At 35.5% G+C, this 20,465-nt stretch overlaps 1 protein-coding gene across 3 annotated transcripts in view; it reads left to right on the forward strand.

Annotated features, from left to right (window-relative positions):
- Nucleotides 1–20,465, forward strand: part of SOS1 (SOS Ras/Rac guanine nucleotide exchange factor 1) — a 150,504-nt gene that overhangs the window by 78,573 nt on the left and 51,466 nt on the right. For all 3 annotated transcript variants that reach the window (XM_045447065.1, XM_045447066.1, XM_045447067.1), the window contains exons 3-8: nt 54–185; nt 2,093–2,257; nt 4,419–4,628; nt 8,404–8,547; nt 14,981–15,091; nt 15,168–15,266. In XM_045447065.1, the coding sequence (XP_045303021.1) occupies nt 54–185; nt 2,093–2,257; nt 4,419–4,628; nt 8,404–8,547; nt 14,981–15,091; nt 15,168–15,266 (861 nt within the window). The remainder of the gene's footprint in view (nt 1–53; nt 186–2,092; nt 2,258–4,418; nt 4,629–8,403; nt 8,548–14,980; nt 15,092–15,167; nt 15,267–20,465) is intronic.

Genomic DNA, 20,465 nt, shown 5'->3' on the forward strand with positions numbered 1-20,465 from the left:
AGAGCACTATTTAATATATTTGTTGCTTAGTTGTTATTTTCCTATTTTCCAAGGAACGTGTTCAAAAAAGTTTCCCTCATCCAATTGATAAGTGGGCAATAGCTGATGCCCAATCGGCTATTGAAAAGAGGAAGCGAAGAAACCCTTTATCTCTCCCAGTAGAAAAAATTCATCCTTTATTAAAGGTAAAGCTGAAATACTACCTTCTTGCCTTTTAAAAGCAAAATAAAACCCATCGTTTTCAAACACTTAGCATATATTTTATGGATAATAGTCAATTGAAGAATAAAATTCTCTCATTTTAATTTTTCCAGAAATTCATGTCACGGGGAGGGATGATATGACAATAGGGAAATATAAGTTGGGCAACATGATTTAAAGTAATTTCATACCGACAAAAGTATGCAAATTGAAGGGACTAAGAAAAGTTATAATTGTGGATTTCGTTCAGCTCTGGTGTTACTAGTACCTCAAAGAGAATTTATAAAACCCCTTTCTTATTGGTTAGACCTAAGTGTCCCTACACATCCTTCAAATCTTAATCCTTCACGTTGTTAGATGTGTAGGGACCTCTGTGAGTCTGCCACAGGGCTATATGTAATTTCTGAGCAAAAATTGTCTAAAGATTACCTAAACTACCCAGTCCCACTTCTCATTTAAATCAGTCAGCTGAATCTCTCCAGAGCTAGTAGAAAGAATAATTGTTGGAAATGCTAATAATCCTGTTTCTATTTATTTAATAAGATTAACAAACTATAGATTAACTCTCACGTCAAAAATATAGGTATTATAGTAATTGAAACCTTAATACTTATGATACCAATAATTTTTATGTACTATAATACAAGCAAAATGTTAATGCTTTTGCGTACATTACCTCTAAATTTTATTACTCAACAAAGTTATTATTGTCATCCCCAGTTTGTAGATAAGGTGACTGAGGCAAAAATGGATTAAGTAACTTTTAGTCCATGTTCACAGGGCTCCAAGTGATGGTGTTAGGGAATTCAGGTCTGTTTGATCTCGTCCAAGACTTAAGATTTAAGACTAAACACTTGGATTATGTTTAAGACTGTCAAAGGTTATGTTTTGTACTCGGGTTGTTGGAATAGAAATATCTGTCTGTATTTTACTGGTCTGAGGAAATAAGTGCAAGCTATAGAGAATTACTAAACTACTAGTAATTACATACTTCTGTATAATTCTCTTTTCCTAATTTTTACTAGCCATACATTGAATTTTATTCTGAGAGAATTAACACATTGAGGTATGTGCCTGCTGTGTCAGTAATGATCCTGAACTTTGAATTTTATGATCTAATTGCAGATACCATTTCAGTTTATTAATAAATCTTTACCACTATAACCATTTCATAGTTTTTACATATCTTTAAAGGTAAATGCCACCTGCCGCCAACTTATAAGTAAACTTCGTGTTTCAAAAGTTTTTTTTAAATCAGATTGTTTAGAAAATAGAATTTGTTTCCCTGTAGCAACTGGTCAGCCCCACAAAAGCCCATACCTTCTTTGAAGTCTAGTAATACTATTTGGCATGTTCTTAGTAACCACTGTTGTTCAGTAGAACATAGAATAAATTTTTTCTAATTGAAACAGTACAAATACCAGAAATGTGCCACCAGGGTTTTGGGATCCCAGATTCCTTTGGAATGAAGAACAGAGGTATAAGGCTAGTGTACATATTCCCAGATATCAATAATACATTAACTTTTGTTCTGAATAAAGAAAAAACCTCTTTTGTCATGGTTAATTCCAGGTATTCTGAATTAGGTAAAGTGAGCATTTCTCCTGTCCCCCAAACTGGGGCTTCCCTTCTTAAGTTAAGGATGATCTATTTAGTAATCTGTACTTATTAAGTATTTTACATGATCGTAGGTAATTTTGCCCTACCTACATTTCCAAATAGCAATATGTATATTATTCATAGATGAACCACTTACAATGAAATGTTGTTGATAATCACAGGACTCAGTAAAAGTTAAGCTAAATTGTATACATGTTTTTTTAAATTTTTAATCAGTGTGTCAAATTTATAGTATCTGATTTTTAAACATGTTTTTCTTTTAATTTTTCAGGAGGTCCTAGGTTATAAAATTGACCACCAGGTTTCTGTTTACATAGTAGCAGTATTAGAATACATTTCTGCAGACATTTTAAAGCTGGTGGGGAATTATGTACGAAATATACGGCATTATGAAATTACAAAACAAGATATTAAAGTGGCAATGTGTGCTGATAAGGTAGGATACTGATCTTCTGTATGTCTTGTTCTGAAGTTTTTATTCCTGATTTATTGGATGCTAACATACTATTCAGATAATAAAATTATATATTATGTGTTAGGGTATATTTCCAGTAGTCTAATAGCAACTACACAAGATATCACTTTATGGAAATAGAGTATTATATATATAGTATTAAACCATGTTTATTTTTAAAAATGTTTTATTTATTTATTTTGAGAGAGAGAGAGAGTGAGCGAACCTGTGAGTGGGGGAGGGGCAGAGAAAGAGAATCTCAAGCAGGCTCTGCACTGTCATCATAGAGCCTGACCTGGGGCTCGATCTCACAGACCATGAGATCATGACTTGAACCAAAATCAAGAGTCAGATGTTTAATTGGCTGAGCCACCCAGCTGCCTGTAAACTGTGTTTAAAAATGTCATGCAGTTTTTCTTTTATGTGTTCCTGCAAGTAGAGTAAATGATAGTAATAATCTCTTATTAGTGAAATTCTTTAAAGTATTTAGATTGGAATACTTAGAAGATGATGAACTTTGAAAACAAATTTTGAAAATGTAAAAATACTAAACTCTTGAGGGCTTTATTTCAACACCTAACTCTCTTTAGATACTACTTCTGTGGTTTTATTATAAAAATATTAAGAACAAACATTGGGGCACCTGGGTAGCTCCGTCGATTAGGTGTCTGACTCTCGATCTTGGGGTCATGAGTGCAAGTCTTGCGTTGGGCTCCACGATGTGTGTGGAGCCTGCTAAAAATAAAAAGAGCAAACATTATTGAAGTTAAGCATATATGTAATTTATTTCCTTTCGTCTTTGTGGTACCCCTGTAAGGTAGGTACTCTTTATAAAAGGGAAACTGAAGTTTAGAGAGATACAGAAATTGACCCAGAACTTACTAAGAAGTTTCAAAACCTGGACTCAAACTCTAGATCTCATTCTGAAGCTCTTAGTTATTACTCTAGATTGCCTCAATATTTTCATTTTATGAAAATGACTTTTCAGAAAAGAAAATATTTTCGGATGAGCATTTCGTTCCATTTTTTCCTCACTATACTCTTATTGATTTGGACTATTCTCTCTGATTACCGAATCCACTTAATTATGTTCAAGTGTTTATTTTTTCTTTTAGAATGTGAGCATAGAGAGTAAAAATCGCCTGATCTGAGGAAGGGTCTCAAATGTATTGACATTTTTAAATGAATAACTATTTGGTTTTTAAAATATTTTTCAATGAATATAAAATATTTGTTAGCTTTTAAATCAGATAAGTAAAGGGGCGCCTGGGTGGCGCAGTCGGTTAAGCGTCCGACTTCAGCCAGGTCACGATCTTGCGGTCCGTGAGTTCGAGCCCCGCGTCGGGCTCTGGGCTGATGGCTCAGAGCCTGGAGCCTGTTTCCGATTCTGTGTCTCCCTCTCTCTCTGCCCCTCCCCCGTTCATGCTCTGTCTCTCTCTGTCCCAAAAATAAATAAACGTTGAAAAAAAAAAAAATTTTAAATCAGATAAGTAAAATATTTTTTAGTACATACTATGAGCTTACACAGAGAGGAGATGCAAAAGAAGTATAAAACAAGGCTGCAGAGTTGATGAAGGGAAATTTACATTTGTGAAACAAGCACAGAGTAATACAAGATAAAATATTTCATCATGTTGTAGAGATAATGATGTCAAAATTTATAGAAGGGGAAAGGTGAGATTTAGTAAGAGAATAATAATAGGCTTCTTGGAAGAAGCAGGACTAGTTTTGATCAGTTTCCAACAAACGTAGTCAAGGAGGCCAATTAGCAGACTGTGAATTATTCAGATACAGGGCAGTGACGCCCTGGAATGAGGTGGTGATGACAAGGGTATGAAACAGAGGAAACTAAGGGAAGTCTAAGGCAAGATTTGGGAACAAATTTGAACTAATAGGTTAACAAGAGAGACAGACAGGTAGCAGTATTAACAGAGAGCTTGGAGGAGGCAGTTTGTGATATTAGATGTAGAATTCTGTTTGTAGAGAAAATATGCAGGAAGCAGTGGCAATATAGCCAAGAAGAGATTATTGTGTTTCTGCTTTTTATCACTTATGAACTGTATTCAAAGAGCAACTTAGGGTGCTTATCTTTAACTACAGATTCATATTTCACTGTACTTTTTTTATATCTCTGACTATGTAGGTATTGATGGATATGTTTCATCAAGATGTAGAAGATATAAATATATTATCTTTAACCGATGAAGAGCCTTCCACCTCAGGAGAGCAAACTTACTATGATTTGGTAAAAGCATTTATGGCAGAAATTCGACAGTACATAAGGGAACTAAATTTAATTATAAAAGTTTTTAGAGAGCCCTTTGTCTCCAATTCAAAATTATTTTCAGCTAATGTAAGTATTGTTGTATACACATATATCATTGTACGTGTTAATTTTACGTGATCCCTTAAATTTGAATTTGTGTAGTTTATGATTGCTAATTTGTCATAACTTTTTAAGCTGTGTGATTTAATTCATAGTGACTATGATCTCAGAGTTGCTACAACAGTTTCAATAAATTCAACATCAAAAATTAAAAGACCAAATCTAAACTAGACTGAACTATAAGTGCAAGTGAATTCAGTTTTCCACGTACTCCAAGGAATAAAGCCTCTTGTTAAAGTGGAAGATTTTTTTGTTTATTTTGACTCATTTGAGTCATTCAACTAATACTTCATCAGTACTGCCTGTATATACTGTTAGGCACCATACAGTACTTGGCAGTGAGGATTCAGAGATGAGTAGGAAACAATTCCTTACCTCAAATTGAGTCTAGTCAAGATGGAAATGTAAACTTGATGTTAAATTGCAACACAGTATGGTAATTACCATAATAGAAGTGCAATGACAATATTTTGGGGAGCAAAGAGAGGGAGCCAATAACATTGAAAATTAGAGAAGGGATTACTGATCTTACAATAGCAATCAAACCAACCTAACTGAATCCTGGGGAAATGCTGAATGCTGAGAACAGTTGAGATTGTCTAAGGGGGCTGCATTCGTAGATTGTCTAAGGTAGAACTCTAGGCATGGGTGACTGATAGAAAAGCAGTACTCACTACAGAAGCTGGCACTGGGGCTCAAGTTACGGCAATGAGTGAACATTAAAAGTTAACAGGAGTGGTTTATGAGTTGCACAAACCTTTAAGTATAGTAAAAAAGACATTGAATTGTTGACTTTAAATGGATAAATTACATGGTATGTAAATTTTACCTTAATAAAGTTGTTTTGAAAAATAAAGGAGTAAAGAATAGGTAAAGATTTCTTAGGACACAAAAATCAAGAACCATAAAGTAAAAAATTAATGAATTGGATTTCATTAAAATGAAAAACTTTTGTTCTTCTAAAGACACTGTCTCAGAAATAAAAATGTAAGCCACAGATTGGTAGAATCTATTTGAAATACATATATCTAAATAAAGACTTGAACCCATAATATATAAAGGACTTAGACAATTCAATAATTAGAATAACAGCCTGACAATTTTAAGTGGGCAGGAAATTTACACACTTTATAAGAGAAGCTATTCCAGTGACCAAAAGCACATTGAAAGATGCTCAACATCCGTAGCCCTCAGGGAAATGCAAGTTAAGACCACAATGAGATACTACTACAAACTCATTAGAACGGCTGTAATTAAAAAATGACATTACCAAATGTCGAAAAGAGTGTGAAGCAACTGCTTGTGGGAATGTAAAATTCCCTTGTTGCTTGTAAGAATGTAATCTGGTACAAATACTTAAGAAAAGAGGTTGGCCGTTGGTGTAACATTACACATAAACTAGCCATACTGCCTGCAATTCCACTCCTAGGATTTTACCCAGAAGAAATGAAAACATGTCCACACAAAACTTGTTTGTGAATGTTCCTAGCAGCTTTATCTGTAATGGCCCCAAACTGGAAACAACCCAAATATCCATCAACAGGTAAATGGATATACAAATTGTGGTATGTCCATACGTATGGAATACTACTCAGAATTAAAAGGAATGAAGTAGTTATATACGCAACATGGATGCATCTCAAAAACGTAACCTAAGAAACTAAACAAATATGATTATGTATGATTCCATTTGTTTAATATTGTAGAATTCTAATCTGTAGTGACAGAAGGCAGATTGCTGGTTTCCTGGGGGCAATAGTGGTGATTAATGGGGATTGAGCATAAGGAAACTTCTCAAGGTAATAAAAATGTTTTATATCTTGACAGTGGTGACAGTTATAAGAGTAAATAACATCATAAAATCTCATCTAAAAGTACATCAAAATAGGTATATCTTATTGCATATGAATCCTACTTCAAAGTTGATTTGACAAAAAAATATAGTCAATAATAAAGATAATCAAATAAAAAAAGTAACTGAACAAATGCAAATGAGTATTTGTTTTTCAATTACCTAGACATTTTTCTAAAAGTTAAGATTGACAATCTTGTATGTAAGGGTTGTATGTAAGGGTTTGACCAAACTGTTACTCCCATACACTACTTATGGGAGGGTAAACCAGTGGACTTTTTTAAAGAAAATATCCATTGATATTTCAAGTGTGTAACCCCATGACAGAAGCCCATCCAGGAATCTGACCTACAGAACATCGTAAGTCACCAAGTGTTGAATTGAGCATTCTTATATCATGTCTACTTGTAATAAAAATGAGATAACAAAGGAATAGAATGAAGACATGAAGTAAAAGGGGACTGTCTGGACTCATGGGGGTTTTTTCTGTCACTACTGGTAGAACAAGAACTGGGCATCCCATGAGAAAGCCCAGGTAAGAGAAGCGCTGAGGCAGTTAGGAGGTTTGTGTAAGCACTTCTGCTCCATACCAAAGTAGGGTGGCTGTGTTGAAGGAAAGCACTGTATGACTGAATGGCTACCTGAACTAGCCATTTTCTTCATGAAACACTACTTTTACCTGAAAGAACAACTGACAGGTCTGTAGTTATTCAGACTTGTGTGTTTGGCAGACATTTCTCAAAAATGAATGAAATGGGGGAATAAAACGAACAAACCTGTCACTTCAAGGAGAATGGCAATATTTGTTGACAGTGATAAAATTTGAGCTTCCAAATGAAATAAAATTTTGGAAAATTTGTATCTACTCCCAAGATCAGTGGTGATACTAATAGGTTTGGTCTTTTAATATTCTATAGTTAAATGTGTTAACATTTGGAAAATCTGCAAAATTCAATGGACCACTGTTTTCCAAGTGACCAAATTCATAATGCTACGAAAACACACATAGGTAAAGAATCCTTTCAAAATTTAATATAGCCCGATGGATTTTGATGTAACAGTACAAAATTGATGTGGTTTCAGATTCCACTTGCAACTAACCTTTAAGAAACTATCATTTGTTGATTTTGGGCATACTAGCCTGAAAGGGTGTTCACTCCATTTATAAGAAACGTCCAGAATAGGCAAATCCAGGGAGATAGAAAGTAGATTAGTGGTGGCCACCCTCTGGGCAGAAAAGAAGAATGGAGGATGCTGCTAATGGACATAAATAGACCTTCTCTTTGAGATGACAAAGATATTCTGGAATTTTATACTGCCGATAATTGAACAGCTCTGAATATGTGAAAACCATTGAATAGTGCAATTTAAAAGGGTGAATTTTATGGTTTGTGACTTACATCTCAATAAAGAAACTGTACTGAAAAAGAAAAGGATATCTACAATTATTTGAATAGACAATTAAAATATTCCTCCCTTTTCCAACTACCTATCTGTGTAAAGCTAGATTTTCTTTGTATGCTTTAACCAAAACAATGTCTCACAACAGATTAAATACATATATATGAAAATCGAGCTACCTTCTATTAAGTCTATTAGAGATTTGCAAAAATGTAAAAAAGTGCTAGTCTTCTCACTGTTTTAAGGAAATAACAGTTTTCAAAAAAGTGCTATATATTGAGAACCACTGACCTTAAAGAAATTTATTTGCAAATTGTACACCTTTGCACAAAGAATTCTTAAGCTGTCTTTTGCTTACATTTCTAAGTTGTTAAAATTTCTCACTGTATTTGTCATGTTAAATTTTATGATTATAAAATGACTTATTGGCTCAAAATTTGTTTTTTATTCTATAGCCTAACTGAATTAATATGTTTTTCCTTCCGACAGGACGTAGAAAATATATTTAGTCGTATAGTAGATATACATGAACTTAGTGTAAAGTTACTGGGCCATATAGAAGATACTGTGGAAATGACTGATGAAGGTAGTCCCCATCCCTTAGTAGGAAGCTGCTTTGAAGACTTAGCAGAGGTAAGTACTTTAATTATACACCCAAAAAAAGTCCATATAAAAGCCCTACATTGCATTAAAATTGGAGTCTTAATTCATGTTTCCAGCTAAAATCATAGATATTAACTGATGACCACTCAGCTATATTGCCTGTTCCTCATAGGGTCATTGTCAACATTTGTTTCTATTGTCTTATGAAACCCACAAAAAAGTAGTCTCTTATCCATTATGAAAAAGGAGATCCCACCAAGGAGAGGCATTTACAGCTGACACTCAATCATCTGTCTTATATAGCAAAGCTAAGAAAAGTCCATGAATGCCCTGTCAATGAAGAAGCCATGGAACTTGGATCTGAGGTTAGACTACTTGTGTTCTGGTCTAAATTCTGCTACTTACTAGTTATATGTGACTGTGGGCAATTTATCTCAAATCTTTAAACCTCTATATATAAAATAGAGATAATAATAGGGTTCAGGATTTTTGTAAAAAATTAAAATAACCTACCTAAAATATTTAGCTAACCACCTTCACACAGTAAGCTATTCAATATATGATAACTATACATTATAATTTGGAATAGGAGGAGTGAAGTGAATAGGAAAATCAGGTCTAGGACCTAGATGATTCAAATGCTGTGGGGGTAGAAAAATAGTGACCCTCTCCTTGGGTATTCAAATGCTACAGTATATGAGTTAGTCCTAATAAGTTCGCATTGGTAGTCATTCTGAAATTTTTAGCTCTTCCTTTGTTCTTACTCTAAAATCCACAAACACAGGGTTGAGTTTGTAAAATAAAAAATTTAAGATTTTCAGACAGAATAGCTTAAGCTTCACTAACAGCCCCTCCACTCTTGCTTCAAACACATAGAAGTCATAGAGTATATTTTTTTAAAAAAAGGAATATATATACGGGGTGCCCAGGTGCCTCAGTCAGTTTAGTATCTGACTCTTGGTTTCAGCTCAGGTCATGATCCCAGGATCATTGGATCAAGCCTCGTGTGGGCTCCTCACTGAGTGTGTGGATCCTGCTTGAAATTCTCTCTCCCCCTCCCTCCCCCTCTGCTCCTCTTCCCCACTGTGTGCTCTCTCTCCCTCAAAAATAAATAAATAGATATTTTTTATAAACTTAAAAAGAAGGAATATGCATAACGACTAAAAAATAAGATCAGTAGTAGAGTAGAAATAGAGTAGACATTCAAGGTAATGATCTCTGGTAGCTGAGTGTTCAACTCTTAAGGATAATGAAGATTAAATGTGCTCCGTGAAAGTGAGCAAGATTTCTTGTTTCAAGACCCTGATTGTAAGAGGATGCCAGAGAAATCTGTCAATTTCCTGCCTGCAAAGTTTTATAGAAAGTTGTAGACTTGAGGTGGGGGAACAGAAACACTACCTTATAACAAATATACTTTAAAACTTAACAAATTATCCCACAATATTAAGCCAATGTGACTACAGAGCCTGAGCTCCAAAAATCACAGAACAGGTTCTGGTCTGAAAGAATGATCATAAAGAGATGGGAGAGAAAAAAAGGAAACCAAACATTAGAAGCCTCCCCCTAAGAAATCTCTAATACGCAATTCCAAAATACAGGACAAATAATAATGCTTAGTGTGATATCTAACAAAATCAACAATTAGGAAAAAAAATCATTCCAGATGAAATTAATTTTGTGCAATAGACATATGAAGACTTTAAAAGAAGTTTAGGAGGCTCAAAGAGATAAGTGAAGAAATATTTATAAAGAAGACATTGTGAAACAAAAATAAGTGGAGGGAAAATAAGAACAGGTAGCTATCAAAAGAAACAATTAGGGGCTCCTGGGTGGCTCAGTCGGTTAAGGGTCCGACTCTTGATCTCAGCTCAGGTCTTGCTTGATCTTAGGGTCATGAGTTCAAGCCCTGCTTTGGGATCTGTGCTGGGCATGAAGCCTACTTAAAAAGGGACGTGGGTGTATGCCTGGGTGGCTCAGTTGGTTAAGCATCTGGCTTTGGCTCAGATTATGATCTCACGGTTTGTGAGTTTGAGCCCCACATCAGGCTCTCTGCTGTGAGCACAGAGCCCACTTCACATCCTCTACCCCACCCCCACCCCGTCTACCCTTCCTCTGCTCACGCATATGTGTGCACTCTCTCAAAACCAAATAAAAACTTACAAACAATTAGGGATATTGGGAATTAAATATAAATAAAAACTCACTATGTAGTCAACATTTGCTAGACCTGGTTCAAAGAGAAAATTTATGAATTGGAAAAAGGAATTGAGGAATTCACTGAAAATGTGACACACAGAAACCACGATTAGAATATGATCCTCTTAGAACAGCTAAGAGTAATGAAGTCTACACTGAAAGACTTTAATATTGTCTAATAGGAGTTTCAGATAAAGAATGGTGGAGAAGAATAATTTGAAGGGGTAAAAGTTGAGCATTTTCCAGAAATGAAGACATGAGTTCCCAGGTCAAAAATGAATTCCAAATAGTGGGCAGGATAAATAAAAATAAACCTACAGTCAAAAACGTTACAGTGAAACTATGGATCAAGGATAAAGAGAAAATCTTAAAAGCTGTAAGAGAGAAAAGAGTACTACTTGAAAAGGAACTATAATTAGAATGACAGAAGACTTCTCTTTAACAATAGAGGCTAACAGTCAGTTGAGGAATATCTTCAAGTACTAAGGGAAAATAGAATTTTCTGTCCGACTAAACTTTTATTCAAGAGTGAGTTAAAATAATAAAGCTTGCGGAAGCAAATGTGAGAGATCTTCATGACCTTAGAATAAGCAAAGATTTTTAAAACAAGACACCAACACCACAAAAGAAAAGATTGATAAGCTAGATTTCATTAAATGTAAGAGCATGTGTTCAGCAGGGGTGCCTGGGTGGCACAGTCCCTTAAGCATCTGACCCTTGATTTCAGCTCGGGTCATCATCTTGTGGTTCGTGGGTTTGAGCCCTGTGTCAGGCTCTGCACTGACAGTGTGGAGCCTGCTTGGGATTCTGTGTCTCCCTTTCTTCCCGCCCGTCCCCTGCTCACGTGCATGTGCTTGTGTGTGCTCTCTCTCAAAAATAAATCCATGTTTATTTTTAAAAAAAACTGGTTATCCATATGGAAAGAAAAAACTCCTTCCTTAGCTCACTTCATACCCAAGTTCTCAACAGATTAAAAATCTAAAAAACAAAAAGCAAATTTTGAAAGTTTGGAAGAGAGGGGCACCTGGGTGGCTCAGTCAGTTAAGTATCTGATTCTTGATTTCAACTAAAGGTCGTGATCTCACAGTTCATGAGATCAAGCCCCGCGTTGGACTCCATGCTGACAGCACAGAGCCTGCTTGGGATTCTCTCTCTCTGACCCTCCCCCACTTGTACACACATTTTCTCTTTCTCTCTCAAGTAAACTTTTAAAAAATTCAGAAGAGAATATAGGAGAATATATTTATGACTTTGAGATAGAAAGCTTTCTTGGGGCACCTGGGTGGTTCAGTCAGTTAAGCGACTGGCTTCAGCTCAGGTCACAATCTCACGGTTCATGAGTTCGAGCCCCACATCGGGTTCTGTGCAGACAAATCAGAGCCTGGAGCCTGCTTTGGATTCTGTGTCTCCCTCTGGCTCTCTGCCCCTCCCCCATTCACACTCTGTCTCTCTCTCTCTCTCTCTCTCTCTCAAAAATAAATAAATATTAAAAAATATATTTAAAAAGAAAAGTTTTCGTAAAGAACCTAGAGAGTGCAAGCCATAAAAGATTAAAGTTTTTAAACTTCTATTCACAAAAAGACACTATAAAGTTGTGAGAATATGAAAGAATGAAGTTGAACTTTGTGCCTCACACCATATACAAACATAAAATAGATCTAATGTAAGAGCTAAAATTATGAAACTCTTAGAAGAGAGCATGGCTAAATCTTCACAATCTTGGCTTTGGCAAAGGATTCTTAGATGTGACAACCAAAGCATGAGCTACAAAACAAAAAAATACATAATTTGGACTTGGGTGGTAATGGGAGGGAGTGAGGTATGATTCTAAAGGGGCAATGAGAGATCCCTGTGGTGATGGAAATGTTCTGTACTTCACTACATCAATGTCAATGGCCAAGTTGTGATATTGCACTATATTGTACTATTGGAAGATGTTACCTTTGTGGGAAACTGAGTAGTGTGCACACAGGATCTTTCTATATTATTTCTTACAATTGCGTGTGAATCTAAATTATCTTAAAAAAAGTATATTTATTCAATACAATGTTAAAGAATTTAGAATAAATGAGTGGAAGAAACTACATTAATCCAAATGGATAAGTCTTGGACATAAGTTTGAATGTAAAGTACAAATTGCAGAAGCATAAATACATTATGATATTTATATAAAGTTTGAAAGCATTGCCTTATTTCTTGATACATGTGTAATTATGATATAAAACATACATGGAAATGATAAAATTCAAATTCAGGATAATGATTTCCTGTGGGGATCAGCAGGGGAGGAGATAAGCTTGTGAAAGAAGGATCAATTACCACTAAACTGTCTTCTTTCTTTTTTTTTAAAGAAATTATTATTTCTTTTATTATATTATTATTTATTGTATTATAAAATGTTGAAATTAGAAAATGTTGAAATTTTTGGAGCTAAATGGTGACTATGGTTACATTAGTTGTTCTAATGTACTTTTCTGTATGTTTAAATATTCTACATTTTTAATCATTAATATACAATTGTGTATATTGATCATTGTTTTGTGAATCTTGTATTGAATTTTAACCAGTAAACTAATCAAAAAATCATGTATTAACTTATATAAGGATTCTTAGTAGTGCTAAGAGTTCTACAAATTTATGCTCAAGGATAAAACTATGTGATGAGAGGTTGGATTCCCAGTTGGCGATTTTTTTCCCTTTTGAGATTAGCCAGTAAAAATTATAATACTGCATACCGTTTATTCAGTACTTTATATGTGCGTGCACTGTTTGTAAGCATTTTGCACGTTATCATTTAATTCCTAAAACAACCCCTTGAGAGTAGGTATTATCCACATTTTCCAGTGAGGAAACTGGCTTTGTTTATCAGAGCTCCCATAGCTAATAAGTAGTACAATCAGAATTAGAATCTGAGTCCCTATGACTCTAAAGTTAGGCTTTTAAGCCACTTTACTCTACAGCCTTTATGTATATAGTTGTCATAAAAATTCTATAGTACATTTGAGTTTATTGAAAGAGGAGGAAGGCAAACATTATCTTCTGTACAAGATAATTTCTAGAGTTCAAGAGACCCAAGATAAAAGCATCAAATCACATTTTTATTCCTTTCTCCCATTTACTCTGTCCATACCTGACTCCTTGTTAATGCTGAAACCTTACTATCCCTTCTTGTAAAACCTACAGTGGACTGCAATTTCCAGTTTACATTATTATAGAAATTTTTAGTTGGGAAAGTAGTTGAAGGAGTTGAAATTGGGAAATGAATTAGGAACCAGTTCAAGGAATTCAGGATGACTTAGAACTATGTAAGCCATATTGTGTTTCACAAAGAATAGAACTCCGGTCTCCTGATTTCTGATCTTATATTGTCATTATTCAATCTTAAAAAAAAAAAAAAAAAAAAAAAACCTAAGAAACATTAAGAGTAATTAACACAAACATCATTTGTTCTGTCAGTCCTTTCTGTACTCCTCCACTAGATGTCCTCTTCCTCTTTCTAGAATTACCCTTCCTAGAAATGAGCTCTTGCTAGAAACTAGAGTACAGTTTTCATAATAGTTTCTTAAACCATAAATAAGTTAGAGCATAAGATGGCTTCTGCTAAAATCATGACGCCTATTCTCTTGTTCCTCAGGAATCATCAAAACCAATAGATTACAACCTAACCATTAAAATTGTTTAGTCTCTTAATGATTGATGATAGAATTTTTGGGCAGTTTCGATTAAACTCTTGTTTAATTGCTTGTGAAAACCATAACAATGAATTTTAGATGCTATAAACTGTTACCTCTGGCTTACAGAATGTGAAAGTAAAAGTCTACCACTAAGAAATAACCTTGAGAAAATAAATGTTGGGCACCTGTATTCTAAAGGTTTATTATACTTTACTTCGTTGTAGATATCTATATTTTTTGTTGTTCAGGCTAAACTTTGTTTTCTGGAACCAAAAGTCTGCCCATTCTTATGACTGTTTTTGTTGGTAATGCTCTACTAGAATCCTTGATGGGAAGTATCATAAAATACAAGAATGCCATTATTCATCAGAAAGAACTGATTTACTTACTCTCTTACTGGAGAATATTAAACTTATCCTATAAAAATTATAATTAATAGCCATGTAATTTTGTTTAGAGGCTTTAAGAGAAGTACCTAATTGTGCTAGCTTAGATGTACCCATAATTTCATCTGTCTGTATTTCTGGTGGTAGGTTATTTATGTTTTAACTTGGAGAAAGTTTATTTATGTTTTACCTTCTTTATTTTCTAAGGAACTGGCATTTGATCCATATGAATCATATGCTCGAGATATCTTACGGCCTGGTTTTCATGATCGTTTCCTTAGTCAGTTATCAAAGCCAGGAGCAGCACTCTATTTACAGGTATAGTAATTTTTAAATCAAGATATATGGTGTCTGAAAAGTAATCTTAAAAAAAATTAATCACTTTTCTTTTTAGTCAATAGGCGAAGGTTTCAAAGAAGCTGTTCAATATGTTTTACCCAGGCTACTTCTAGCCCCTGTTTACCACTGTCTGCATTACTTTGAGCTTTTGAAGGTAAGATAACTCTTACTGCTATTTATAAAACATTCAAATATGATGCAATTTTTTTTACCAGTTTGTGAATTATTATGTGAGCACCCATGAATATTAGTCTGTATCTATTTTCTTTTTCTAGTTAAGAAGTAAATGTAGGGGTGCCTGGATGAGTTAGTTGGTTAAGTTATCTGACTCTTGATTTCTGCTCGGGTCATGATCTCACAGTCATGAGATCAAGCCCCCCCACTGGGCATGGAGCCTGCTTGTGATTCTTCCTTCCCTCTCCTTCTGCCTTTCCCTCTCCTCCCCCTTTCTAGAAAAGAAAAAAAAGGGGGGGGGGGGCAGTGTGAGTCTGCAAAAAAGTGGTACATTTTCTCTAGTTTCAGGAGTGAATTTTAAAGGAATCATCAGATATTTTAATCTTGTGCCCTTTTTGTTTACATGGCCAATTGTTTGGAAACAACCTTGGATATACGCATCCATAAAATCTAGCAAAAAGCAAACAGCTGCAATATTTTTCATATACATGGACTATAGGCAGGTAAAAACCGACAGGAATACAATATTACTAACTTAATCATCTGAATAAGACTAAGTGTACATAATTCAGTTTGAGGTTATCATGTGTGCTTTCTCTTAAATGAAAAAATAGAAAATTTAACACTTGAAATCTCTATACCTTTCTTAGGTTTTATTGGTAATAAAAAGTACAAGATTAGCAAAATAATTGAGAGAAAACATGTCTGAGTTTAATTTCAACACATCATAATAACCATGTATTTATAGAGAATATTAAATTGAGGACCAACAGAATGATAAGACTGTAGTTGATGTAATTTCATTTATAATAGTGCAGTGTAATAAAATAATTTTATTATTATTTTTAATAATATTTTTATTAAAATAATAAGCTTTATTTTAGAAAATAGGAACACTAACAACTTTAGTCTGAAGGCTCGCATGGTTGGACTTTGGCTATATGTTAAAGTTAAACAGTAAATTTTTTAATATTCCTTGATTTTTGTGTAGTAGACCAATTTGAAGATTGGTCCTTTTTCCCCTTACCATCACAAATATTACAAAAATTGTAGCCCCAAATGCTTAAGTACAGGAATTGTGTGGGAAAGGATTACAGATAAAAACTTAGAACTGAGGGGCACCTGGCTGGCTCAGTTGGTTGAGCTTCCAACTTCAGCTCAGGTCCTGATCTCACAGTCTGTGAGTTCGAGCCCCACGTTGAGCTCTGTGCTGACAGCTCAGAGCCTGGAGCCTGCTTCAGATTCTGTGTCTTCCTCTCTCTCTGACCCTCCCCAATTCATGCTCTGTCTCTCTCAGTCTCAAAAATAAATAAACATTAAAAAAATAAAAATAATAAAATAAAAAAAACTTAGAACTGAGTAGTGCAGTTGAGTGGAAAACTTAGGATCAAAAATTGAGAAATGGTGGGGCGCCTGGGTGGCTCAGTCGGTTAAGCGTCCGACTTCGGCTCAGGTCATGATTTTGCGGTCCGTGAGTTCAAGCCCCGCGTTGGGCTCTGTGCTGACAGCTCAGAGCCTGGAGCCTGTTTCAGATTCTGTGTCACCCTCTCTCTGACCCTCCCCCATTCATGCTCTGTCTCTCTCTGTCTCAAAATAAATAAACGTTAAAAAAAAATTTTTTTTTTTAATTGAGAAATGTTAAAATTAAGAGATTATTTATCCTCCCCAAATAGTCTGGTTTTTTTTAATGTTACACAAAACAAATTGGAAAAGGCAAATATAAATTGTGCTACATCATACACTTTAAACACTCACTAGTGACCCTCACATAGTGTGCCAGAAATTCTTTGTAAAGAAATCTGCTCCTCAGACCCCTTCTGCAAACATCTTGTATACATTTGTTAATGGCTTTGGTTTGCTGCCTTTACGTTTGGGAGCTGGACAATATCAAACGTCTGCTACTGTGGATAATTTATCTTCTTTTTTTCATGTTTTGCATTTATTTTAACTGCTATATGCTTCAAGCTATCTATCTATTTGTTTATTTAAAATGTTAATTTCTTGAGAGGGAAAGAGAGAGAACAAGCAGGGGAGGGGCAGAGAGGGAGGCAGAAAGAGAGAGAATCCCAAGCAGGCTCCACACTCATCTCAGAGTCTCACAACCACAAGATCATGACCTGAGGCAAAATCAAAAGTCTGATGCTTAACTGACTGAGCCACCCAGGTACCCCATCAGACCATTTTCTATACTGCCTATAAGCTGATGTCTTTCTTTTTTTAATTTTTTTTAATGTTTATTTATTTTTGAGAGAGAGAGACAGAGCATGAGCAGGGGATGGACAGAGACAGAGGGAGATGCAGAATCCGAAGCAGGCTCCAGGCTCTGAGCTGTCAGCACAGAGCCCAATGCAGGGCTTGAACTCACGGACTGTGAGATCATGACCTGAGCCGAAGTCGGACGCTTAACCGACTAAGCCACCCAGGTGCCCCATTTTCAAAAAAAAAAAAATTTTTAATGTTTTTATTTATTTTTGAGACAGAGAGAGACAGAGCATGAGCAGGAGAGGGGCAGAGACAGAGGGAGACACAGAATCCGAAGCAGGCTCCAGTCTCTGAGCTGTCAGCGCAGAGCCTGGTGTGGGGCTCAAACCCATGAGCTGTGAGGTCATGACCTGAGCTGAAGTCGGACACCTAACCGACTGAGCCACCCAGGCACCCCTGAGCTGATGTCTTAATACCAGCAATAAGAGAAGATTTAGAAAACAGCTTCTATCATAAAAATAAGCGCAACAGAGGTCTATCTAGCTTCCATTCCCTTAAACTAGATTTCTAAATTTAGACATTCTTATCCAGAAACCATGGGTTCAAAGCAGTGAGCTAAATGGTGTTATAGCTGACTACAGATGTTAAATGTCTAGAGTTAAGCATAGGATAGTGTAATTCAGGAGCCATTGTAGTAAAAACACAATTAACAGCTGGCTATTGTACTATTCCAGTTTTAAATTTTAAATCAATCAAACTGCTGTGAGGTGCATTTATAATTTTGGTAATTTTCTCTTTGATAAGAATAGATAGTTTGAAAGGTGTTTTATTTTTATAAATGAGCTATCCTAACATTTTTTTAGGGTTGGTATCCTGTTTAAAGTTTCAGACTCCTTTCCATCCTTCAGATTTTAACTTGCTTTTACATTATTGTTGCATTTTCTGCCATTTTTCTTTAATTTCCTCTCCTTCTGGAACTCTAGTTACATATATGTTGAACCACTTTATGTTGTCCCACAGATCTATAAGATTGTTCGTTTTTCTTAAATCTTATTCTTTGTTCTTCAAATTAGTAATTTTTATTGATCTATCAATAGAACTGCTAGTATCTTGCTTACTCTTGAATTTCCATTTGGATTTTGTTTTACAGTTTCCACAGACTCCCTATCTGTCCATTCAGTAAGACCATGTTTTCCTTTAATTCTTTGAACATGATCAGAAAAGCCACTTTGAAGCCTTTCTTAAATCCAACATCTGGGTCCACTTGGTGTCAGTTTCTATTAACTGACTTTTTTTCCTTGAACATGAGTCATATTTTCCTGTTGTTTGTTAGTTAACAACTCTGGATTCTATAGTGTTGAGGATTGTGGGATTCTTGTTTTGGGATTGTTGGTTTTTTACTCTAGTAGACAGTTAACTTTCCTCGACTCAGCTGCAAATTTGTGTCTTCTGTGTTATACAGCAGCTGATATCTCTGTTTACTTTCTAGGATTTCCATATGCTGCTTTTTTAGCCTGATTCTCTTGGATCTCCCCTACACGTGTATGATTTGGTAGTCAGATAAGTGTGTGGGCAGAGATGATGTTCAGATTTGGGGGCACAGTCTCTGTGGTTCCCTTATACTTGGAGATTTCGTCCTTAATTTCCAGCCATTCTCTCAGCTTTAAACGTTATCCCCTGGCATGTGAAACCAGTAAGGCTTCAGTTTTTTGCTGCCTGAGCTGTGTATAATTTGGGGAATAAACACAGTTTTTTTGTTGTTTTAATTTTTTTTAATGTTTATTTTTGAGAGGGGTGAGGGGCAGAGAGAGAGGGAAACACAGAATCTGAAGCTAGTTCCACACTTGAGCTGTCAGCACAGAGCCCGATGTGGGGCTCAATCTCACAAGCCATAATAAGATCATGACGTGAGGCAAAGTCGGCCGCCGAACCAACTGAGCCACCCATGCGCCCCTGTAATTTCTTTTATTACTGCATGTTTCAGACTAGAAATTGAACTTAGCTTCAATCTGCTAAAACTATTAGTCTTTTTATAGAAGGAAGATACTCTGATAGGTATACAGAAAGCTGAAGAGCACATATTTAGCATCTGCTAAAAGTGTTAAAGTATTACTTTAAAAAAAAAACAGCAAAAATAAATAAAAAACAGCTTTATTGAGACATAATTTCCATGCCAAGTGTTCTCCATTAAAATGTACTGAGAAAAAAAAAAAAAAAACAAATTCAGCTCCAAGGACCTGTAGGGAAGGAAATTTTTCTTCAACCCACTTACTGGATCTGAAAAGTAAACTGACAAAGACTAACAGGAAAAAAAGCATACAACTTTATTTATTCATACAAGTTTATTTGATGTCACTTTTACATGATACAGGAGCATTGGCGCACTGAATATTTAAGGTGAAGGAACTTAAGAAGACAGAAGCAAGAAGGTCATTGATCTTCTGTTTTCTAAAACCCCTTCGACTTAAAATATTTAATATGTCAAGGTGCTATTTTGGGAGGTAGCATGTCCTGAAACCCATCACTCCTTTCACCTCCTCCCACCCCCAATCCCATCATTTACTCATGAAATTGCTCTGGATAAAGCAGTGACCCCTTTGCTATTAGGTAATGAACTGCCACACCAAACGTTGATTATGGCAACATGAAAAAAAATCAGGAACTTATGCAGTTCTCATTAGAATTAAAAGGATTCAATGAAGAGAGGGGTATAAAAAGGGAAATGTAGAGGGATGCCTCGGTGGCTCAGTCAGTTAAATGTCTGACTCTTGATTTCGGCTCGAGTCATCATCTCACGTTCCTGAGATAAAGCCCCGCATTGGGCTCTGCCCTGACAGTGCAGAGTCTGCTTGGGATTCTCTTTCTCTCTCTCTCTCTCTCTCTCTCTGCCCCTTCTCCCACGTGCATGTGCTTACTCGTGCTCTCTCTCTCAAAATAAATAAACATTTTTAAAAAAGGGAAACGTGGAAATGTAGGC

Source organism: Leopardus geoffroyi, chromosome A3 (genome assembly GCF_018350155.1).
Source record: "Leopardus geoffroyi isolate Oge1 chromosome A3, O.geoffroyi_Oge1_pat1.0, whole genome shotgun sequence".
NCBI lineage: Eukaryota > Metazoa > Chordata > Mammalia > Carnivora > Felidae > Leopardus > Leopardus geoffroyi.